This window comes from Pempheris klunzingeri, chromosome 13 (assembly GCF_042242105.1).
Source record: "Pempheris klunzingeri isolate RE-2024b chromosome 13, fPemKlu1.hap1, whole genome shotgun sequence".
Classification (NCBI taxonomy): Eukaryota; Metazoa; Chordata; class Actinopteri; order Acropomatiformes; family Pempheridae; genus Pempheris; species Pempheris klunzingeri.
The window spans coordinates 12599687-12621462 of NC_092024.1; the positions used below are offsets into that span (position 1 = coordinate 12599687).

At 39.6% G+C, this 21776-nt stretch overlaps 1 protein-coding gene across 2 annotated transcripts in view; it reads right to left on the reverse strand.

Moving 5' to 3' along the window:
• ltk (leukocyte receptor tyrosine kinase) overlaps positions 1 to 13528 on the reverse strand; it is a 48014-nt gene extending 34486 nt beyond the window's left edge. Inside the window, exon 1 of one of the 2 annotated variants that reach the window (XM_070842189.1) lies at positions 13287 to 13528. In XM_070842189.1, coding sequence (XP_070698290.1) covers positions 13287 to 13344 — 58 coding nt within the window. In that variant the 5' untranslated portion in view covers positions 13345 to 13528. The remainder of the gene's footprint in view (positions 1 to 13286) is intronic. The other variant, XM_070842187.1, reaches the window with a different exon arrangement.
• Between the last annotated feature and the right edge of the window lie 8248 nt (positions 13529 to 21776).

Sequence of the window (21776 nt, forward strand, 5' to 3'; positions counted from 1 at the left end):
CTTCTCAGCATATTGTAGAGCTTAATCAAAAGGCTGCCTCTGTCATTAGAGGCGTGATGAATAAACAACAATCCCTGGTCAGTCTCCAATGAACTTAAAGGAATGTATTCATTACAGTACTGGCGCCTGGAAACAGAGTCCACACATCCAGGGCTGCAGAGGGTCTTGCTTGATAACACCCCCTTTACTAGAAAAGATATACCCCCCAGGCTACCATGAAGACAAGGTTATTAAGAGGCACGTGTATATTATTAGCTATGTTGTCATCTTCTCTAAACACCAAAATCTAGTCAGAACCAGTTTCCAAAGCTTTCAGAGACATAAAGCCAATGTGACATCTGGAAATAGGCTTGCTGGGGAAGTTTCAAATTGAAGTGGTTACAAAGGATGAGGGAAGTGTTTACTTGGGATATAGATGGTGCCACAGTGACACTGAGGTGATGTAAAACTGACTATAAAATTACAGAATTAGACAGTGCTCCCATCCATCATTGCAATTTACCAGAGCAATTGAGGTAAGATGATTGTGTACAAGAGTTTCTGAATGAGGATTCACTTTCTGCCAATAATCTGCAGCTAATTCCCTGATTCCTCCAGGTCTGATATGAGTGTCAAAGTCAAACTCGCATTCAAAACACTGACCAAATTTCCTTTGCTAAACCTAGAAATTGAAGAGATATAAAACAAAAATGAAAGAAATTACTTCGTCTGATGCCCGGTCTCCCTGTACAGTAGTTATTCAATATTTGTTCAATAAGTGCTTTGTTGCAAATCACATTAACCACTATGACACTATGACTAAGAATAAAAATATTTCCAGAAATATTCCAAAAATATTTCACATATTGTTCACAATTGCTACTTTTACAGTCAATCATAGGTCTCTGTGCCCCTTTTTCCCCGCACACCATATTGCTGTCTTTTATATGACAGTGACAATAAAGTCTAAATCCAATTTTCTCTCTGGGATCAAAACAGTTAAAAATGATAAAAATAAATTGAATTTTCATACATACATAGTGCAAGTTACTTGTTATAATTCAGTTAGTTCTTATTGGATTAAATACCAGATGTTACAAAAATGTTACAAAATGTGATGTTCTAAAGAAATCCATGTTGAAGAGCCAGACATGATTCTGAGCTGTTTTTACATTTGTGTACACATATAAAATGCTTATATAACCAATATAATAGTTTCAAAATAAGTACAAATGTAGAACAATCAGTCAAGCATTAGAAAAATAATTCATTCTAGTAAAGTTGTCCCCTCAGAATTACAATTACATTTGTTTTCCTAATTACATTGTGGTGACCTTTTTCTAGAGTGAATAAAGCTGTGTGAAGCTCATGGTGTTCAATGTTAATAAACACATTGTGTCTAGAGTCACAGCACACTTATCCTGTGTAAAACCACACTGTGGACTTTCTCTGACCTTTAAGTGCTGTGAGCCTAGTCATGGCCATAAAAAGTTTGATGGAAAACAAATGAAACACATTGTGAGCAAACCGATATGTTTCATATCTACATCTTTGCAACTTGCCAGATCAATATCAACACTTCCATATTATGTGAGTAGGAAACAAAATCTAACAGCATCAGGTTTTGCAGATTAGTTGTGTATAAATGTAATTTCTAGGTGACACGGCAGCAAAATTACAACACAAATGTGCCTCAAAAGGTTTCGCAATCTGTACTGCACATCCTATATGACGCACCATGGGTGTCATGTCCCGCTCCGTGCCCGAGTTCATGTTGTCTTTTTCTTGTGCTCATGTCATTTTATTTTGTTACTCACCTCCTCCAACTGTGTTCTTTCCACCACTGTTGATTGTCTCTCTTCCCTTGATTAGTTACACCCGTGTTTCATTACCTGCCTACTTAGTCTGTGTCTTCCCTTCATTTGTGCCAGCTTGTCTTTGTTCCTTTGCGAGAAGCATTTTCTCCTAGTTTATGGTGTTCCTGGTTTGTTTGATCACAGTTTGTTTCCTGACTTAATTTCTGCAGAACCCTCACTGGATTGTTTCCGTGATCTCTGCCTGCCTGCCCTCCTGTCTGCCTGTGTGCCAACCTTAACCACCTGCTGTCTGAATCATGCTTTTCTCCAGGCGTAACAGTGGGTCAGTCTAACACTATACACAATAATGGTTTTTGATTCACCCAGAACCCACAGGTAGAAAAAACCCTTGAGACATGGGGCTGTTTTGTAAACCAACAGTGAAATAAAACAATCAATTGGTACAGGGTAGAGTTACTCCATTGTTTTGATGCTATTTTCTGTTTCTAATCCAGTGATTTTCAGTGTGCACCCTCTGTCTCTAGAACCATGTTTCTCAGTCTGTGGGTTGGGATGCCACATTGGGTCACTAAGTAACCAAATGGGGCCCTGGAAGATATCTAATTTACTGATGTTTGGAAAAATAAATATTTCATTAGTCAAATTGCTCGGGTCATGAACCAAAGACTGTGCCCCAAAAGAAAGCACAGAACTTTGTCTGATGGGAGTTTTAAAGTTTGGTAATGTCAGACACAAAATGTGCAGCTCAAAACATGTTATTGTTCCTTCCAGAGGGGAACAGTTTGTTTTTACTGGTGTTTGATGCATCACCATTCAGATGTGTGTGTGTGGGGGGGGTTAACTGTAAAAATATTAGCATCATCATTTCACTTCAGGGTTTATTTTTTCAAATACAATGTGTTGCTAAACTAAACTAAACCTTCAGCCTAAACTTTAAACACATTATTGCTGCATTTCATATCCTGTCTCTCATCTGCTCGTCACACACTGCAAAACACATTAGCGCTCTTGTCTTCGCTCAGAGGCCGGTCCAAAAGAAGCAAACACTGCTACCTCCCAACACCTCATGTATTTAGCTCCAGACATATCTGGAAACCATTTGTACATACCAGCACGACTCGGAACCATAAATCTACTTTGTCCTCTAATTTCATGTCAGTCATCTCCAAGGTCATTAGAAAATAGAAGTATTAGACATGGACGGGCAAAGTCTAAACTCTCTGAAGGCCTCCAAATTGGCCTTAATGTGTTCAGTGGTGTAATATGGGCAAATAAAAGAACAAACATTTTGGCAGCTTGGGAGCAATTGGTTACAGCCCTCATTACTACTGGAAATAGGAGACAATACTTGGCCTGACCAGTTATTAAATCATTAGGCTTCTATTGAAACTTGATACCACCTATGTTTTTCTACTAAAACTTTATGGCTTACCCCACAGTCCTATTATGGGGCTTAGCAATGCTCATAATTTCAGTAATAAGGTGCAGACTAGGATAGAAAAATAATTAATGTGTTATCTTTTCCTTCACTGGTATGTAATTTATAAAAAACGGTACAACTCTGATTTAAACGTATCAATGCAAAACTTGTAAAAACAATCATTAAGAAAGAAACAAACTGATAAAAGACAAACTAAAAGGCAAATAAGAAATAACATCCTTCATTATACTCTGACAATGTAGTAAAAAGACAAAAACAACCTACATTTACACCCCACTGACAGGCTGGTTAAGGGAAGTGCTGAACTTCATATGAAACATAAAGTCTGTAACAATTCTTCAAGTAACGACACACAACATGTCAGAGCCACAATCTTTAACTAATAGAGATGAAGTGGACAAAATAGGTTCAATAGATCTAATTGAGCACCAAAATACAGTTTTAAAGTCATTAAGTACATTTGTAATAATTGGAGCAGCTTCATGAAGAAACAGAAGAAAATTAAGTGATATTATTCATGGTTTGAAAATAAAATCTTAACTGGACTTTTTAGTTCACCGTTTGTCCTCAAAACCCTCCCTTGTGCTTAGACAATGAAGACTTCAAATTGATTTCAGATGGAAATCATTTTTGGACAATTTTCAGTAAGAGGCTGTCTTAATGTGACAACCAAGGGACACAGAAGGAAAAGCAGCGAGAGGAAAACTTGAAATACCACCACACAGTTGCGTGCCACCGCAAACTGGAGCTTGGAATTGATAACTTTTTATTGATACTAATGCCATTACAGATTCTGCTTATCAGTCTGATGCTCTGTGACTTCTGATCAGTTTTCTGTGTGGGGAAAAATAGTCCTGCACAGTTTTTATCATCAAACAATCACGTTCAGAATCGTGTTGCTCCACAGTAACGGCACATCTGTAATGGTGCCGTGGCTGGGGCCCACCCTGAAATGCATGGGGGTGCAAGGGGACAACCATCACTGCTAACAGATGCGACCACTGTTATCATCTTTTTTCATGAAATGAAGCCACGCTTTGGACTGTTTTTCCCTATCCACCATGATTCCTTCATGCTGCACGTTTCTAGCAGTGTAGACTCCTGAGTTTGACATTAAAGTTCTGAACTGTCAGAAAAACATGAAGGAATCGATGGAAGTAACTGATAAGAGGCACACATTTCCAATGGATGGGACAATTTGGGACCCTAGTACCAACTGGTCAAGTTGCCATTTACAACCACCAGATCCAAATTTATGGCGCTTTTCCACTAGCACCTACTCGGCTCGACTCGACTTGAGCCCCTAAGCCTAACCCGTTTTTATTATTTCTGTGAACGAGGTAAATGGCTACATGCAAACCAAACACTCCATGTCCTTAGTTGTGTTGTGTTTGTGCCGCGTACAAATTACGCCACTGGAGTTTCGGGCCGCCTTTATGGTGGTATGCAATTGTAATGGAAAACGACCCAAACCCAGTCGAGTCGAGTCAAGTCAAGTAGAGGCGAGTCGAGGCGAGTAGAGCTAAAACTGTGTAATGGAAAAGCGCCATTAGTGTCACTGATTCAGTATCCAACCAAACGTGAAATATGGTCTCAATCTCCCCTTCTGTCCCTGAATTAACAGCCAGAAAAGTGTTTTTGCAGAACATTATGATGTCATTGTGAGGATGACATGTTTCCGCCAGAAATTTCCTCAAGGTGTTTCTGAGATACTGTGTTCACGTGAATGGCAGGCGGACAGGCGGACAGGCGGGTGGACAAACTGAAAACACAATGCATCCTGCCACAACGGTCACCGGAACTGGAGACAAAAAATACTTTTATCGGAAGCATCACATTTATGCAATAAACAATGTGTCTCTGATAGATTCACAGTTCCTGGGCTCATCATCAGCCACCCCTTAGCAATCTTCTTCTCTGATTCACAAAAAAGACACTACTGTACACCAGTCCATTATCCACCCTGAACCACTTTGTCAGTTTAGTGTCATCAAGTTGAGCAGATGTGCAGACTGCTTGCGCAAAAGGAAACAATGAATACTACTTGATACCCAGTGTAGGTAACTGAGGCCAGGAAGTTAATGCCCATCTATATCATCTTATTTTAATAAGAACCACGTAACTATCCATTCCCATGTTAAAATATGCTCCTCTTTGCTGTGACTCTTGGATGTCTCTCTGGATCCAGACATGCTTCTGAAAGACCCATTCATGTGCAGTGAATCAGGCTTTCGGTATTTCCAGAATAATTAAGTCCCATAACTCAATTTATGATTTAATTGGTTGCATCTTGGCTTCAGTTAGCTGATATATTGCACTGTTATGCAGTTTCTTCTCAAAATGTCCTTTTTAAACAAAAACACATCCCGACTTTCAGATACATTATGTCTGTTTCCCTTTTTCTCTGACAGCCACAAATGAACGTGATAAAAGGCAGCATACACATGAGCTAAGAAGAATTTTAATTCAAGGTGACTTGGGACAAGTTGGCTGACATGGAAAAAGAACATATCGTTTTCATGAGAGAAGCATCGACTAAAAGCTTGATGGCGATAGTGAAAAGCTTTCACTGTATTAATGTGATGTGTTTTTGCAATGCATTTTTCATCCTGTGGTGCATGCTTGTCATGAAACGGCATATGTTTGTGAATGCCGATCTGTAGAGGGTCAAATCTTTACTGCTACAAGAAACTGTCACTGTCCATACATGAACAATCCTTGATCCAACTAAAATCAACAAATTCAAACTAAAATCAGGATTGTTATCTCACATCATTCTCAAATTGATGGACAGGTCATTTAATACAAATAATTAGTGCTAGACAGCAACAAATCCTAACTTAGCATCATTTTCTGTTGCTACATAATGCTATTTATATCAGTAATGTTTGTTAGCACAATATATAATACACTGTAATGAAATATTAACAATTTAATGCTAATACTGGAGTAAAACAATCATCTGTTGTAAGATGTGGGTTAACTGAGTCATATGAGGTAACCTGACACATGAATTAAAGTTACAAAACCTGGTCTGGGTTTTACGTAGCAAATTCATCCAGATAACTAAATCACCTTCTTGGAACAGCCACGCGGTCACTGTCCTCACTTCAAATCAACAACAACGGTGGTTTGTTGAACCACTTAAAAAGTCCTCGGTTTTCCTCACAGGAACCCTTTAGATGAACAAATGATGACTGTTGTTTGGCTGGGGCACTGGTGGAAGTAGCATTGCAGTATGATAGGAGACACTAAAACCAAACCTCAAAGGAAAAGTTTGACATTTTGGGAAATGCTTTTGGAGGATGACATCAAGATAACATTAATTGCAGTCTCAAGGCTGTACGTGTTTAATATGAAGCTGCAGCCTAAAGTAAAGTAAGATAAAGAAAATATCAACATCAATTTGCCGTTTCATGTTTTTTTTCCAATTAATTATACAAAGAAAAATGTTTGTGAGCTTTAGAAGTGCTGTATGCGTTACTTAAAATGTACAAATTAGCCTTGTGCTTCACGATCACAGTTCTACCAGCTAACAGTGTCTGTAATGTGGTCGCTCTGATGTCTGTCTGAGGGGACTGAGGCTGCCCTCCTCATCTCTAACCACAAAGTCCAACTCCTTCTCTGTCGAGGCAACCTTCCTTCACAGACATCAAACAGCACTGGCTTTGCACGCACTTCACTCAAAAGCTTCGTCTTTGAGTTCAGCACTGAGGCATAAATTAGGCCAGAACATCACTGTGACCAATCAGAGCCAGCGCCGCCTCCTATATGACTCACTGCTTTGCTTTAGCGGACATAAATGAACATCTGCTGGCCAGTGATTTAAGACTGATTCTTTTTAACTGTGTGCAAAAGCCATGTTTCCCACAAAATGGAGAAAACTGAAAACACAAAATAAAATATATTAAATACTAAAATGTTTTGTGGTGACAAAGTGTTGTTAATCTGGTATGCTATATGAGGACCAAAAAAGTTATTATGTTTATGATTCATTAAGAAAACAGACAGGCAGAGAACAAGAGCTAAAGTGTGCCTGTTCATTATTCACCACTGAAACAAAAACCTATTCTGACACTATTATTACTTCGTCTTTACTTTAGCCAAGGAGTCAGGACACCGCTGAGTGCAGAATACCGCAAAACATGAAAGTCTCGTGATAAATTAACATGTGACTTTGACTACGTGACATCGAACACTCTGTTATTCTGCTTTGTCCCTTTGCTTCCTCAGACGGCGGCCTGTTTTCATTTAATAAAGTCAGATCACGGCCAAGTTGTCCTTCACCATATGGAAGTTTGGGCCCTGTGGAACGAGAAGCATTTTCATGTTTAAAGCTGAGCTTCACTCAACTCTGTGTGATGTAAAGATATAAAGAAGAAACTGTGGAGGATAGTGGCACAGATGTTTGATAATGAACATGACAGAACCATTCAATAATGAACAACTCAAAAAAAACTAACTGTAACTGCAAACTACTTCGCCTCATTAACTATTCACCCGTAAAAATATCAGAGCATAAGTCTGTTTTTAAAAGATTTGTTTCCAAAATATGAAATAATTAGCAACACTAAAAATTTTAAAAGTTTAACATAATCAGTAGCAGGGCTGTAACTAATGACTATCTTCATTATCATTTAATCTGTTGATTATTTTCTCAACTAAGTTGCCAGAAAATGTTGAAAAATGGTGATCAGATATTAAGATATTAAGTTTACTGTCAGTGTGCTACAGCAACCACAAAATATTCACATTTAAGGACACGAAATCGTATTTCTACAAAATTTCTCAAACCGATTAATCAATTATCAAAACACTTGGCGGTTAATTTAATAGTTGACATCTAATTGATAATGGCTGCAGCTCTTATCGGTATGTAAGAATGAACACAGGTGCAGTTACATTAAATATGCCTGCGTAGGAAAAGGTATCATTGCTGACAAATACTTCACATTAACACTTGAAAATGTTCTCATCTGCACACAAATGAAGATTAGCTGAAGTTCAGTCAGGGATTTATCTTCATGCTTACTCCTCCTCTTCAATCTCATCATCTGATTGTGGCCATTTCACTCTATTAGACCAGATGTATTTTTTTTCCTCGACAGTCGTGAGCCAATCATCTCATGGCTGTCAAAGTTTAGAGCTGTTCCTCTCTCATTTCAAGCAAATCAATGTAACCCTCCAGCAACGCTTTCACCTCCAGTCCTCATCATATTCAGCTCACAGGGGTCCTTCCGCTGTGTTCATCAGAAATTCTGCTCCTCATTGCTCTTCATCCCTTCATCCCCACCACCAGTGTCTAGCCTTCATCAGGGATATTCCTTTTCATCTCATGCATCATCTTGATGGGATCTGATTACCAAAGACATTATCAAGCATCTTGTCAAAAAGTTTCTTTGAACTCTCTTGAAGCCTCTGTTGAATCTAGCTCCACTGACTGAACTACATTGTAGTGCATTACAAACCATTTGTTAAACCTGCAGTGCAGAGCTTTTGTCTCCCCTGTCTGGCAGTGAGACAGTAATTACACAAACACTGTTGACGAGTTCTTATGACGTATCTCATTTGTACAAGTTTTAGATAATGAAGGCAAGAACAAAGCTTTCCTAAACTGGAGCGCGCAGAAAGATGCTGAAAATAGTTGTGCAGCAGCCATGTCTGGTATGAGAAAAATATGTGTTTTGAACATTAAACCATGCAAGCTTATTCTAGTAGGGTCTCTAAATGCAAGAAAGAGCATAATATTGGACCTTCGATAGCAGCATTTTGTGATCTTTTTATTAACTTGCAATTAGGACTGCAATTACAGTAAAAAGACTAGATGTGCATTTTCTAACATAAAAATAGGCTGAAATCCTCCACTACTATTTCACTTCACCCCCAGACACACATTTTCTCTGAGTGTTTGTCATTGAATAAATCAGAGGGAAAAGTACTTGCCATCTGCTCTTAAGCAGCGCTGTCCACCACACCATTGAAAAAAATTGACGGATTGGCACAATCTGTTCTTTAACACATTCAAGATGATTTCCCCAAAAAATGTTTTTTTTTGCAGTCTTGCTGATAGTTTTCCCACTGGGAGTCAGCCTTTTCTCTTGTTGTCACTTTTTGGAACTGAAGCCATTTATTAACCCAGATAAATGTCATCTGCCAACTACTGGAACGTATTATCTGTATAGCATTGCAAGATGCCTGCTGATGAGGTTTTTTTTGTGGTGTTTTTCTTTCTTGGTGGTTAAAGTGGTAAAAGTACTAAAAGCACAGTGTAAAAATACTGTTACAAGTAAACTGAAACTAATGATTATGTTCGTGATGGGTTAGTCTGCTGATTATGTTTCCGTAAATTATGAAAATTCGGTAACATTATGATCTATAAGGTCATTTTTTGTAATGCAATTATCTTAATTTGTAATGAAACTAGTAACTAATGCTGCTGCTCCTTAACTGTGTTTATCTTGCCTATTTGCATCCATGTGTCTTTGTTTCTCAAAAATAAAAACATCTGACTGCTCTGCATCCACCCTTGAGCATGATGCACAGCTGGCTGTTCATCTGTCTGCTACCCAGAAAGCAGAGCGAGCGACGCCCCCGAGGCACAGCTTTGATCTGCTGTGTCTCTCGCTCTGTCTGTGGATACATCATTACATTATAACTATACCTGAGCAACAGTCATTAGACTCTCATGTCTCTGGTGTTACTATAAGGACAGAGGAGGAAACGCAGTCTCTGTCTCACTCCGTTACAGGCGGTTGCTGGAAAAAGAGGCGGAAAACAATGAACACAGAGATCAAAGAAAAAAAGAGTCCCAAGAAATGTTGTCTGTCCCAAACGTCCACCAGAGAAAATCCGAGAGGAGGAACATTGAGGAAATGAGATGTTTGGCAGGGAAAAGAAAAATATACAGATGCAAAAGTGGTTAAGTTTGCAAAGGCCATTCACACAGCAGACCAGCCAGACATCTGACTCCTGATATTCTAGAGAATAAGCACTTAATTCCCCGAAATGTTCGACGCACTGACCAATCAATCAACACCTTAAATCTGCTCCTCTTGGGTCTATCTATGGTCAACCTTTAACATTTCATTGGATCTCCAAAAACAAAATCAAGATGTGCACTGACTTAAGCAACATGCAAGTGTTGGAGGTGAGTTCGTATTATCCATAAAAGGTCTAAACTGGCTTTAATTGGATGAGAAGACTTATGCGTGTGATGTAGTGTGCTCTGCCTCCACTAATAAAAATTCAAACTGTGCTGTGCAGATCAGATTTGTCTTTTTTAACATTCACAGAGACACATGGGGAATGAGGTGCAAAGTAAACACAGATGATTAGCTGGAAGGGAACCATTAATGCTGAACGTGCGCACACACACACACACACACACACACACACACACACACATTACAGTTGTTTGAGAGTCACTGCTGTTCAATCAACAATTAAAACAGCATCATCATCAGTTATTTCCCGACCCCATGTGGTATTTACTTCTGGAGTGCACTTTTTCCATTGCAATCATACCTCCACAGCCATGAACTAGAAACCTTTCTGATTTCACCATGAATAAATAGTAACTCAAGTAACCCCAGATCAGTTCATATAAGCCTCTGCCTCGCTCAGCCAATATCTTTAATAACACAAAGCTTCAAGTCAAATCAAAACCTGAAAACTAACTCACCTGCTTTTTGTTACTGGAGGCATAAAACTGGACAGCAAACTAAAAAGGTACATAGCACAGACAGAATTACAGGGTGGGACTGGACCTTTTGTAATCTTTTTGCATATCTTAAATTCTTTCAATATAACAAAGCATTCTTTCCTATTCTCGTTTTTTGGGGATATAGGAGAGGCTTCCTGGTAATTGGTAAAAACTATTGCAATGAATCAGAAACACTTTCTTTTAAAGACCAATGGCATCTTTGGATTTTGGCCGTGCGCCACTCTGTGCCATTTAGAAATATGCGATGTGGCGTTTGGCAAAGCTAGTAGAGGCAGGGAGAAGGGAACAGTTAACATAGTCTGAAACAACAATGTCCGTACCAACTCTAGTGTTTCTGCTGTACAAAGTTAGGCTGCACGAGGTACACAAAACACCAGGATGTACTGCCGGCTTCATAAAGTGACTGCAATGTATATTTTTCACTATGCAAAGAGTACTGAAAGAGTAAAAAGTACTGAAAATGGAGAGATGTTGGTTGGAAACTCTGCCACTTTTGCTTTTATAAGCCACAACAGAAGGCACATGTATAATTTCATTAAAAAATTGTAAAAACAAGAAGTATTGGTTCTTGTTCTGCCAGCAAAACTTTGGGAGGTGGGAAGTTTGGAAAAGATTGTGGTTTTGGATTAATATTGATACAATAAACATGTTATGTCCAGTGCTTTGAGTCACAGTTGACATTTTCATTATTTAGCCTCGATCACAATCTTTCCCTAACATTAAACATGTGCTGTGAGTGCCAAAACATAACCATAAAAAGCTTTAAGTTAACATTTTCTTACTGTAAAATATAGTTGCTGTTGTAAATTAGTAATATATGAACATTCAAGGAGACACTGTTGTCATACCACAGCAGTATGATGGTATAAGAGGACTGTCCCACTGCTCCTCTGCTAGGCTGCATGCTGGACACGACTCAGGAACAACTCAGGAGAGGGAGGGTCTGATATAATACTGTGATTTCTGGCAAAGCTCACGCTGGGTTTTCTCCTGTGGCTGGGATTGACTGCAGTAAAAGCCACTTACACTGGTCCACCCTCTGTGGGAGTTTGAGCAAAAGAGGGAGCACGCCAAGAAACTCAACTGCTGCAGCTCTCCTCTGTAAAAAGAAAGGTGGTGTTGCTGAGGGTATGTGCAATAAGGTATTCACTGTATTCTCATTGGGAAAGCTTAAGAGACCATGAGTGTAAAGTGAGTGTAAAAATGAAACGGCACAAACTACCTGTGCATTTACCAGACAAATTCTCAACAAAAAAAACTGTGATGAGAATAAGCAGGTGATCCAATTCTGGCCTTAACATATATAAGGTGAACTAATGTGCTCCGTGGGAACATTTAAAGCCAGATGAAGTCACAGCAACGCCAATGAACCGGGTCTAGTGGATCCAAGTGAACATATGTAATTTCTATGCCCACATGACATGCCTCTGCAGGTTGGAGACACTCCATACATGTGACATTAGGCCTGGTCATATCTGATCTAATAAGCAAGAAGCACAAACAAACATTTTCTTTTGCTAAACAATGCAATTAGAATTTGATAGGGGAAAAAATATAAAAAATAAAAAAGTTTGAGGGATTTTAAAGTAAATGGAAACTGATAACTGTTATTTTCTTTATGTAAGCACTCAAACTAGCACAACGCAGTCTTCTATGATTGTAAACCCGCTGTCAGCTATGAGAGCCGTTGCAGAGCCCACTTCTTGCCAAGTCTTGCTGTCGTGCTGCAGTGTAAATTAATGTAAATCAAATTCCCTCAAGTGTGCCCCAAGAGAATATAACACCTCGACTGATGTGATTTTTCAAAGTGGATGGGAAAACACCTTTGGATGTGTGTGTGGAAATCACACACACACACACACAGCCAGTTGCTGCATATTCACAGATGAAACTGCAAGCTAAAATCTGATGATTTATGCTGGACTGACATAATACACGGAGCAGCAGGTGTGGGCTGCAGAACAACCAGAAAAGTCATAAATACATAATTTTTCCACATTTTTTTGCTATAATTTAAGGTTTGACTGGCGCCCTTTTTATAACCTTCTTCTACAGTGGTATAATGGCAGCTGAGTGGGACAACAGCGCCGCCTGCTGCTCATATCGACGAACCAACTCCTAATTAGCAAAACAATAATGGTTGAAAACACTCATCAATTCGCATTTTCTTTTAAATTCATTGCGGTATTTTTTTTGATAGATATTTGCTCATTCAGTTGTTTAAAGACATGGTGACGCAGGACTGAAGAGGGAAAAGTTTAAGCGCAGTTAAACGTTTCGCCTTTTAACACTAACAATTGAAGTAAAAGTGAATTTCTGTACTTACTCATCAAAATGACGAAGGAGAGATAAGTAGGCCTGTTGTGGTTTTTTACATAATCCATCGCTTGCTTTTTTTCCCCCGCAGATCCACAGACAGTCCGGGTGTTTTTTGTTGGGTTTTTTTTTGGCACCTTTAGGTCCTCATGAATAACATTGAAGCGACGGTCACTAACAGGCTCGTGAGGCGCACGCACTGAGCGGACACACGACCCGCGCTCCTCCGGACAGAGTAGTTGTTTCTCCAAGTTGCGCACTGTTACTCATACCGGTGATGCTGATGCTGCTGCAGCTCCCACTGACGACAGCCTCCCTCCCCTCTCTCTCTCCCTCCCTCCTCTCTCTCTCTCCCTTTGCTCTCTCTCTCTCTCTCTCTGTGATTGTGTGTGTGTGTGTGTGTGTGTGTGTGTTAACCACCAGTCACACAGCCTCCTGTCATTTCTCAGGTTTCACTCTGAGGATGGGTTTTTATCTGCAGGTAAACAGCTTGTGTCCCTGTGCTGCAGGTGGTGATACCAGCGTGTCAATTAAACGTGAAGTTTGAATCACTACAACAAAGAGCCTACCTCTTCAGCCAAAAGTATTCAGATCACTTAATCCAGGGGTGTCAAACTCATTTTAGCTCAGGGGCCACAGGGAGGAAAATCTATTCCCAAGTGGGCCGGACCGGTAAAATCATGGCATAATAACTTAAAAATAACGACAACTTCAGATGTTTTCTTTGTTTTACTTTGGTCCTAAATAGTAGCCTACAAGTAAATGACTTTACTTTGCGCTTCAGCTGGCTGACCAAATCCGCCGAAAGATCAGAAATCCTGTCTTGTCAGGCTGATATTTGCAAAAGCCTGGCATTTTTTTTCAGGGCACACGATCTCCGCAGCCTTCAGCATGCATGTTTTCACAAATTCACCCTCACTAAATGGTTTTGAAGCCACTGCAATTTCATTAGCAGTAAGGTAGCTAGCCTTCACTGCAGCGTCACCGATGTCTCCGCTATGAGTAAACACAGACTGCTGTTTCTTCAGACCCGCCAACAATTCATTCACCTTCTCTCTTCTCTGTTGTCCTTGAAAGTTCTTGTATTTGTCGGCATGAGGAGTCTCATAGTGGCGACGAAGGTTATATTCTTTCAGCACTGAAACATGCTGTGAACACACCAAACACACTTTCCCACTAACTTCCGCGAATAAATAGGAGGATGACCATTTTTCTTGGAACACTCTGCGTCCACTTTTCTCTTTTTCGACAGAGACATTTTGGGGCAATGAGGGTGCCAAAGCACGTAATGTTCAAAGTAGAAGGCGTAAGGTAGCTCAGAGGTAGCTAGCTGTACTTGCTTGGCCAACTTGCTCAGCCCCACTAAAAACAGTTTGCTTGCTTAACAGAATTGTAGTGACACCCAGTGGACACATTTAGAACAGCAGTTTCTTTCATTGAAAAATTGCAGCTCATTTTTATACTTTGCAAAATCATCTCACGGGCCGGATTAAACCCGTTCACGGGCCTGATCCGGCCCATGGGCCGTACGTTTGGCACCCCTGATTTACTCCATCATGTGGTGGCAGATTTACCCAGATATGTCGTTTTATTCTATTTCTATGGTGCCCTATGGAGAGTCAAATAAATGGAATGTGTAAATAAATAAATGTCGAAATATTAATTCACAATTAAAAGCCCTGCATTTTGTTCACTTAGAATTCCAGTCATATTAAATTTTATACATTACATACGTACATATACATTACATGTCTTACAGTAAGTACTCAAGAATCAAAAGCACAACACAGAAGGGTCTTTTTAGAGTGTCAAATGATATGAAAATAGAAAGAAATAAGATGAAAATTAATTAATTTAATTATTCATGCAGTCCGATACAATAACCCTGCAATAACCTCGATGATGTAGGTTTTAAAGCTCAGCTGAATTTTGAAGGCTGTAGTTTGTGGTTGTTGTATTGAGCTATACAGAGAGGCGTTTCTATCCTGTTTGTAACAATGAGGTAAATACATTACAGATCTTATTAGACTGCATTAGATAAGTGTACCAAATAAACTGGTAACCAAGTGTATTCTGGGGTTATTTGTGTGTGAAAGTGAGATTTTGATGGTGAAGTGGTGTTAGGGATCCATAAGAGTATATCATGTTTATATAAACATGTATAAACTAATGTTTTAATCTACATAGTAACTAGAGAGTTCATGTGTAAAAAGTTACATAAAATGGAAATACTTCAAAGTATAGAGCTTGACTAATTGGACTTCTTCCCTTTACAGTACTGTGATCATTTTTATTTATTTATTTTTTACTAAAACTGTTTATAACAAGCATGAAAAGAATAATTTTTAATGATACACATTCAAGGTAAAATTAATGGTGTTCTGTTTTCCCATTTACTACTATTTGTGTTGCCGTCTATTTCTAATTAACTGCTTAGATGCACATAAACACACACTACACTACACACTATTACAGTGCTTCCCTTATGACAACTGGTTTGTTGAATAAAGGCAGGAGATAAAAATGATCACAAAATGCTAAATGAATTGCAGTGTGGATTTCTGGGGTCTATTTAACCATGTAATAATCAATAATAGACAATAGACAATAATCAGTGTTTGTACAAACATGGTTTCTTATAGAGTGAATGAGTAAATAAATGAGCCCACATCAAGCAGAATTTCAGATTCTGCTACATTGGCTTTTTCATTTTGTTTTTAATGAGAGCAAATAATTGATTCAGTGCTGAAGCTTGCCGTTATGTTCTTTCTGCAAAAAGAGAAATTCACTGCCAAAGTTGTGTTGTAATAACAGACACAAGAGAAATCCAAATTGGCCTCCTTGTCTCTAAGTATAAAGGTGGAATAACAAAAGGCTCACCAATGCCAAATTGTCAAATGTTTTTGTTTTTTTGCTTCTCCTTTAAGCTGCAAGGTGAACAGTGTTTGGCTCGACTTCACATCTGTGTAAAACAGCCTTCTAAATATCATGTTTGATCATAATTCATGCCAATCCACCTTGTCTTGCACAGTACCTTCTTTACATGTTCTTCTGATACTGCTATCCTAAGACTTGCCTCATCAGCCCCCTGAGGTGGTCATCTGTGAACACGTCAATCAACGGAGCAGCTTTTCACACTGCGTCACATTTGCAGAGTGACAGTGGAAGTGAGGATGGGAGGAAAGTAGCTTTATGAGAGTAGAACATAGAAGGATCACGAAGAATAATAACTTCCTCTTCAAGCCAGTCTCATGGGTCGGGGAATGATTGAAGAGATTTCTAAGTGCTAAAGGCTCCTTAGTCACCAACTACAGAAACATGCTGCTGACTTTATAAGAATCTGTCACAATTGTATGTCGAATGATTGGCAGAGGAAATGCACATGTGCCATGTGTGAAAGACTTGTTATGTAAAGATAAAAATTAATTGCCTGCAGGCCAGGCTGAAGTCAGATGGTTTCCTTGTGAATCGGTCGGCTAATGTTCCTTATTTCATCTCTGTCAACTGTCCAAAAAGGAAAAAAAATGACTTCTTCATTAAATGTAGGCTGTGAGGTACGGCTACATGTTCTGTTGTTAAGTTTCTCTGAGGTTAGCTTTAGATAACAGGCTGACACCTGTACTTACATACCTCAACAGGATAATGTGGCCAGTGTCCTAACTTATGAGGCACATGGGTTTGAATTTGAGAATAAACTCATGATGAAAATAAACTTTTTGTTTTTACTTTGATCTCTGACCCTTTTATAATGAGATCAGCTTGGGCTCAATAGCAGCTGTCCTATCCTATGATTTTCTGTATACACCTTCATATATACAGTACTGTGCAAAGATTTTAGGAAGGTGTGAAGAAATGCTAAGAATGATTTTTATCAATTTAAAAAACACACAGTGAGCAAACAGAAGAAAAATCTAAACCAAATCGATATTTGATGTGACCACCCTTTGCCTTCTGTACACAATTTTTTGAAGGAAGGTTGTTCCAAACATCTTGGAGAACCAACCACAGATCTTCTGTGTATGCAGGCTGTCTTAAAACCTTCTGTCTCTTCATGTGATCCCAGACAGACTCAATGATGTCGTCATCAGGGCTCTGTGGGGGCCATATCATCACTTCCAGGACTCCTTGTTCTTCTTTACGCTGAAGATGGTACCTAATGACATTGGCTGTACATTTGGGGGTTTTGTCCTCCCTGATGGTATTGCATGATGGATGAGTATCTGCCTGTATTTCTCAGCATTGAGGACACCATTATTCCTGACAAAATCCCCAACTCCATTTGCAGAAATGCAGCTCCAAACTTGTAAGGAACCTCCACCACACTGTTGCCTGCAGACGCTCATCATTTTACCGCTCTCCTGCACTTATGTGAACAAACTGCCTTCTGCTACAGCCATTTCAAATTTTGACTCATCAGTCCAGAGCACCTTCTACAATTTTTCTGCACCCCAGTTCCTGTGTTTTCGTGCATAGTTGAGTCGCTTGGCTATGTTTCCACATCAGAGGTTTGGCTTTTTGGCTGCAATTCTTCTGTTAAGACCACTTCTGGCCAAATTTCTCTGGACAGTAGATGGGTGTACCAGGGTCCCACTGGTTTCTGTTAGTTTTGAGCTGATGGACCTGCTGGACACCTTCTGATTTCGAAGGGAAGGAAGCATAATGTGCCTTTCATCTGCTGTACTAAGTTTCCTTGGCTGACCACTGCGTCTACAGTCTTCAACATTGCCCGTTTCTTTGTGCTTCGTCAAAAGAGCTTGAACAGCACATCTTGAAACCCCAGTCTTTGCCTGTGAGAGACCTTACTGATGCAGTATAACTACCTTGTGTCCTGGTGCTGTGCTCAGTCTTGCTGTGATGACCTGTGACATGAAACCGTCTTCCACAACATCACCTTGGTAGCAGAGTTTGTTGCTCACCCAGTTTTAAGCCTCCTACAGCTGTTTCTGTCTCAGTTAATGACTGTGTTTCAACCTACATATGAAATAGATGATCATTAACACCTGTTTGCTATAATTGGTTAATCATACACCTGAATGATCTTAAAAAAAAGTGTACCTAGAAGAATTTATGCCGTTTTGAAGGCAAAGAGTGGTCACACCAAATATTGATTTAATTTAGATTTTTCTTCTGTTCGCTCACTTTGCATTTTGTAAAATTGATAAAAACAAACAATCAAAAGTTATATTTTTACTATACCTTACTTTACACCATTTCGTCACACCTGCCTATATAAAAATCTTTCAAACTTTTTTGAATGTTTGGCGTGAGTGTGTCAACATGCCTGTGTTGTACATCTGCAAGAATGTAGTTGGACATCGCTCGTCAGCTAATAGCCAAACAGCTGGTGAATGAGCCAGTGATTGTAAAGCAGAGATGAGAGGGCTAACACCAAAAATAAAATTAAAAGTAATGAAAAGTTACGAGCCAGAACAAATAACAAGCCAGCACTGGTGTGCTCATAAAGCATGGCTTCCTGCTGCTGCTTTGAATAAACTCTTCTGGCATTTCCTTAAAGAAATTTCCTGTTTCTAATATCAACAAAAGGAGAGATGTGCCTTTTTAGACATTTCATATGTGCACATTAAAAAGAATTGCTTTTCTTCATGATATTATCTCAATGATACCTGAGATAATGTATAGCCTCTTTTCTTTGTGTATCATGGAATCTTCAAACAATATTTAAAAAAAAAAACACTTTGATAGCTTAATTCAGAACATTAGTTTTTATTCTGGTGCCACTATCTGCAATCCAGCCAACAAACAGGTTTGGTTGTGATGGAGGACTGAGAGGTTAGCCAGTCAAACCACCAGCATTTCCCTGTTTTGGCCCACTGACACTGTAACAAGGGGACAGCTTCACGGTGTCACCACATCTGTCATGTATGTGGCAAACATACAGTTCAGGTCAATTTCAGTTTCTTCTGAGCTTGGTAGTAGGTTTGCCAAGACACTTTAGAAATCGTTGCAAAGGCTCTTGGCTCAAATTCTGTTCGTCTTCTTGCCAGCACACATCTGCCAGTATAAAAAGGTTAAAGAATGGGGCCCAAATGTAAGATTTTTCCTCATGTGCTCTGTGGGATCATTCTGCCATTGTTATTTTGTCAGAAAAAAAAGCAGAAAGAAAAGTGTTTCCACAGGGTGATTTGGCCACTGTGGTTTCTGCAGAGCACAATCAGTGATTGCCTGTTTCATATTCTATTGAGAGGTCCCACAAAGACCACTGAATCACCTCAGATTGCCCCTCTACTACATCTGCTGTTGCAAAGGAGAATTCCCCATGTTCGCATTATAAGGGAGACGTGGTTGCCTTTCAGCATCCGGTGGCTCTACATCCTTTTCTCTTTACATTTCAGTCCAAAAGAAACGTCACTGAACATGTTCTCATGTTACAGCTACATAGCAAGGGTTTCTTAAAGGAGTGTAAGGCTGTGAATGCCACAGCTAATACACAATCTCCACCACTGCTTGTCACGGTGCTGCTGTCGTCGCATCTGCAGAATCACAAACAGATTCTGAGGCGAAGTTTCTGCAGCAGTCCAGGAAGACATAGCCAAAAGACACTAAGACACATGCAGCAAATCAAATGAGATCAAAATATACCCTTGGCTCCACTACCAAAAAAATTCAAATTTCACAGCTATTTTTGGTGAGGGTAATGGCATACTGCCACCACTGAAGCTGCAACCTTGCTGCAAAAACATTGCACAAGTTACAATTATACAAGTTGCTGACATCACAGTCAACTTTTTCAGGTAGAGAAAAGGAATAGATTTAAGATGTTATTCTGTCTCTTTTTTTGTTTGATGTTTGGATGTATTCCCAGATGGAACTGGATATTGAAGGAGGACATAACAGGAGTAAAAGTGTAAAGAAAATAGATGTGAGATGGCACTTAAGAAGTTGTGGGCAGTTGAAGGCCCAGAAACAGTTCCAACCCCAGTAATGGAGAACAAATAATAACAGAAATTAAGCATTGGCCGGCCAACATATTACATCAACACCACAGAGTTCATGGCTGTGGGTGGCCCTGTCTGCAGGCCTACACCATTAAAGCCTCTGAACATTTCAGTAAGGACACAAGGCTTACTTAATGCATGAAACAGAGAAAACACATTTGTTTCCACCATCTAACACATCAACTCTTCAAATCTGAGGTTTCAGCTTCTTTTCTCCAGGCTCAGTAGGCCAGACTGCACTCCAACTACAACTTGCAGGTGTTCAACACATCTGTGCTTCATAAGTTCCTGCGAAACACAGGATATCATATGCTCACCCAGAAGTAAAGTAGGAAGACCAAGGAGGTGAGGTAGATTTCCATACTTCATCATAAGATAACAGCTGGAATGCAGTGAACATCACAAACAGATGATATCTAATTTCGTAAGATTATGCAGACCTGGATATATGCCGGAAAGTGTCATCTCTACTGCAGTGTTTCAAGTAATGCTGATAATATCATGAAAACCAAATGTCCTCAGGTCAAAAGCAGCGCAGCCTCTACATTCACTGGGAATACTTACAGGCCACCAAGAGTCAGACAACAGCAGCTCACAATGGGATCAGCTTGGGCTCAAAAAGTTAAAACAGCTACATAATCAATACTTTTAAATTAATTTATGGATCAAATGACTACATGTAGTGTGAAAGTTGTTCATAGTCAAAACTACCCTCACTTCCCCTCAGCTTTATTAAGCTTTTTAGAATCTTTCAGCTCATTGTGTTGGTTTTCTGACCTCTCATCTTGGACTGCCCATTGTCCCTTGGCCAATTATTCTGAAACCTCAGTAGTTTGAAGAATGCCTGTTATCCCAAAAACAACCACCCACAGATCCAAAAACACACACTCTCCCTGCAGTTGTTATTTCCTTGACAGTCGCTCTGCCCTGTCCTTGGAATCAGCGGGGGTTTACTGCCGCAGACGTATTTCGTGATAAAACCATGAAAGCTTTACCTCAGTTGGTGAGCTCCCCCAGGTCGTCCAACTCCTTAAATGTAGGCTGAAAGGTAAGGCTACATGTATTGTTGTTGGTGGTTAAGTTTCTCTGACGTTAGGGTTCGATGCCAGGTTGGCAGAGAAATGGGCTTTCAGGCCAGTTGGACATTTTTCAGATTATTGGGGTTTCAGAATAATGGGCCATTTTAACATTGACACCCTGCCTTTAGCATTTTCATGCGTTTTACCAAGAAAGCTGCAAAAACCCACTGTACATTACCTGCTCAGCATAATACAGCAAATAGATGAGGGTAACATGTCGGTGAACAGAGTAAAGCATTCAACAACAAAAAAACCCACCAAAATTCCTTCAGGAGTTGGTGGAGACCAAAAGAAAGCTAAAATGTGAAAGAATATTGGATTTACATTTGTCATGTGACCAGAAACATAACTCCAAATGAATGTGCAAGTGTTTGCAACAAGTTGACCGTATCAGCTCAAAAGATGATGATGTGTACCATGCTGCCCCTCCAGTGCCCAAACAAATGTTTTGCTTCAACATCCTGG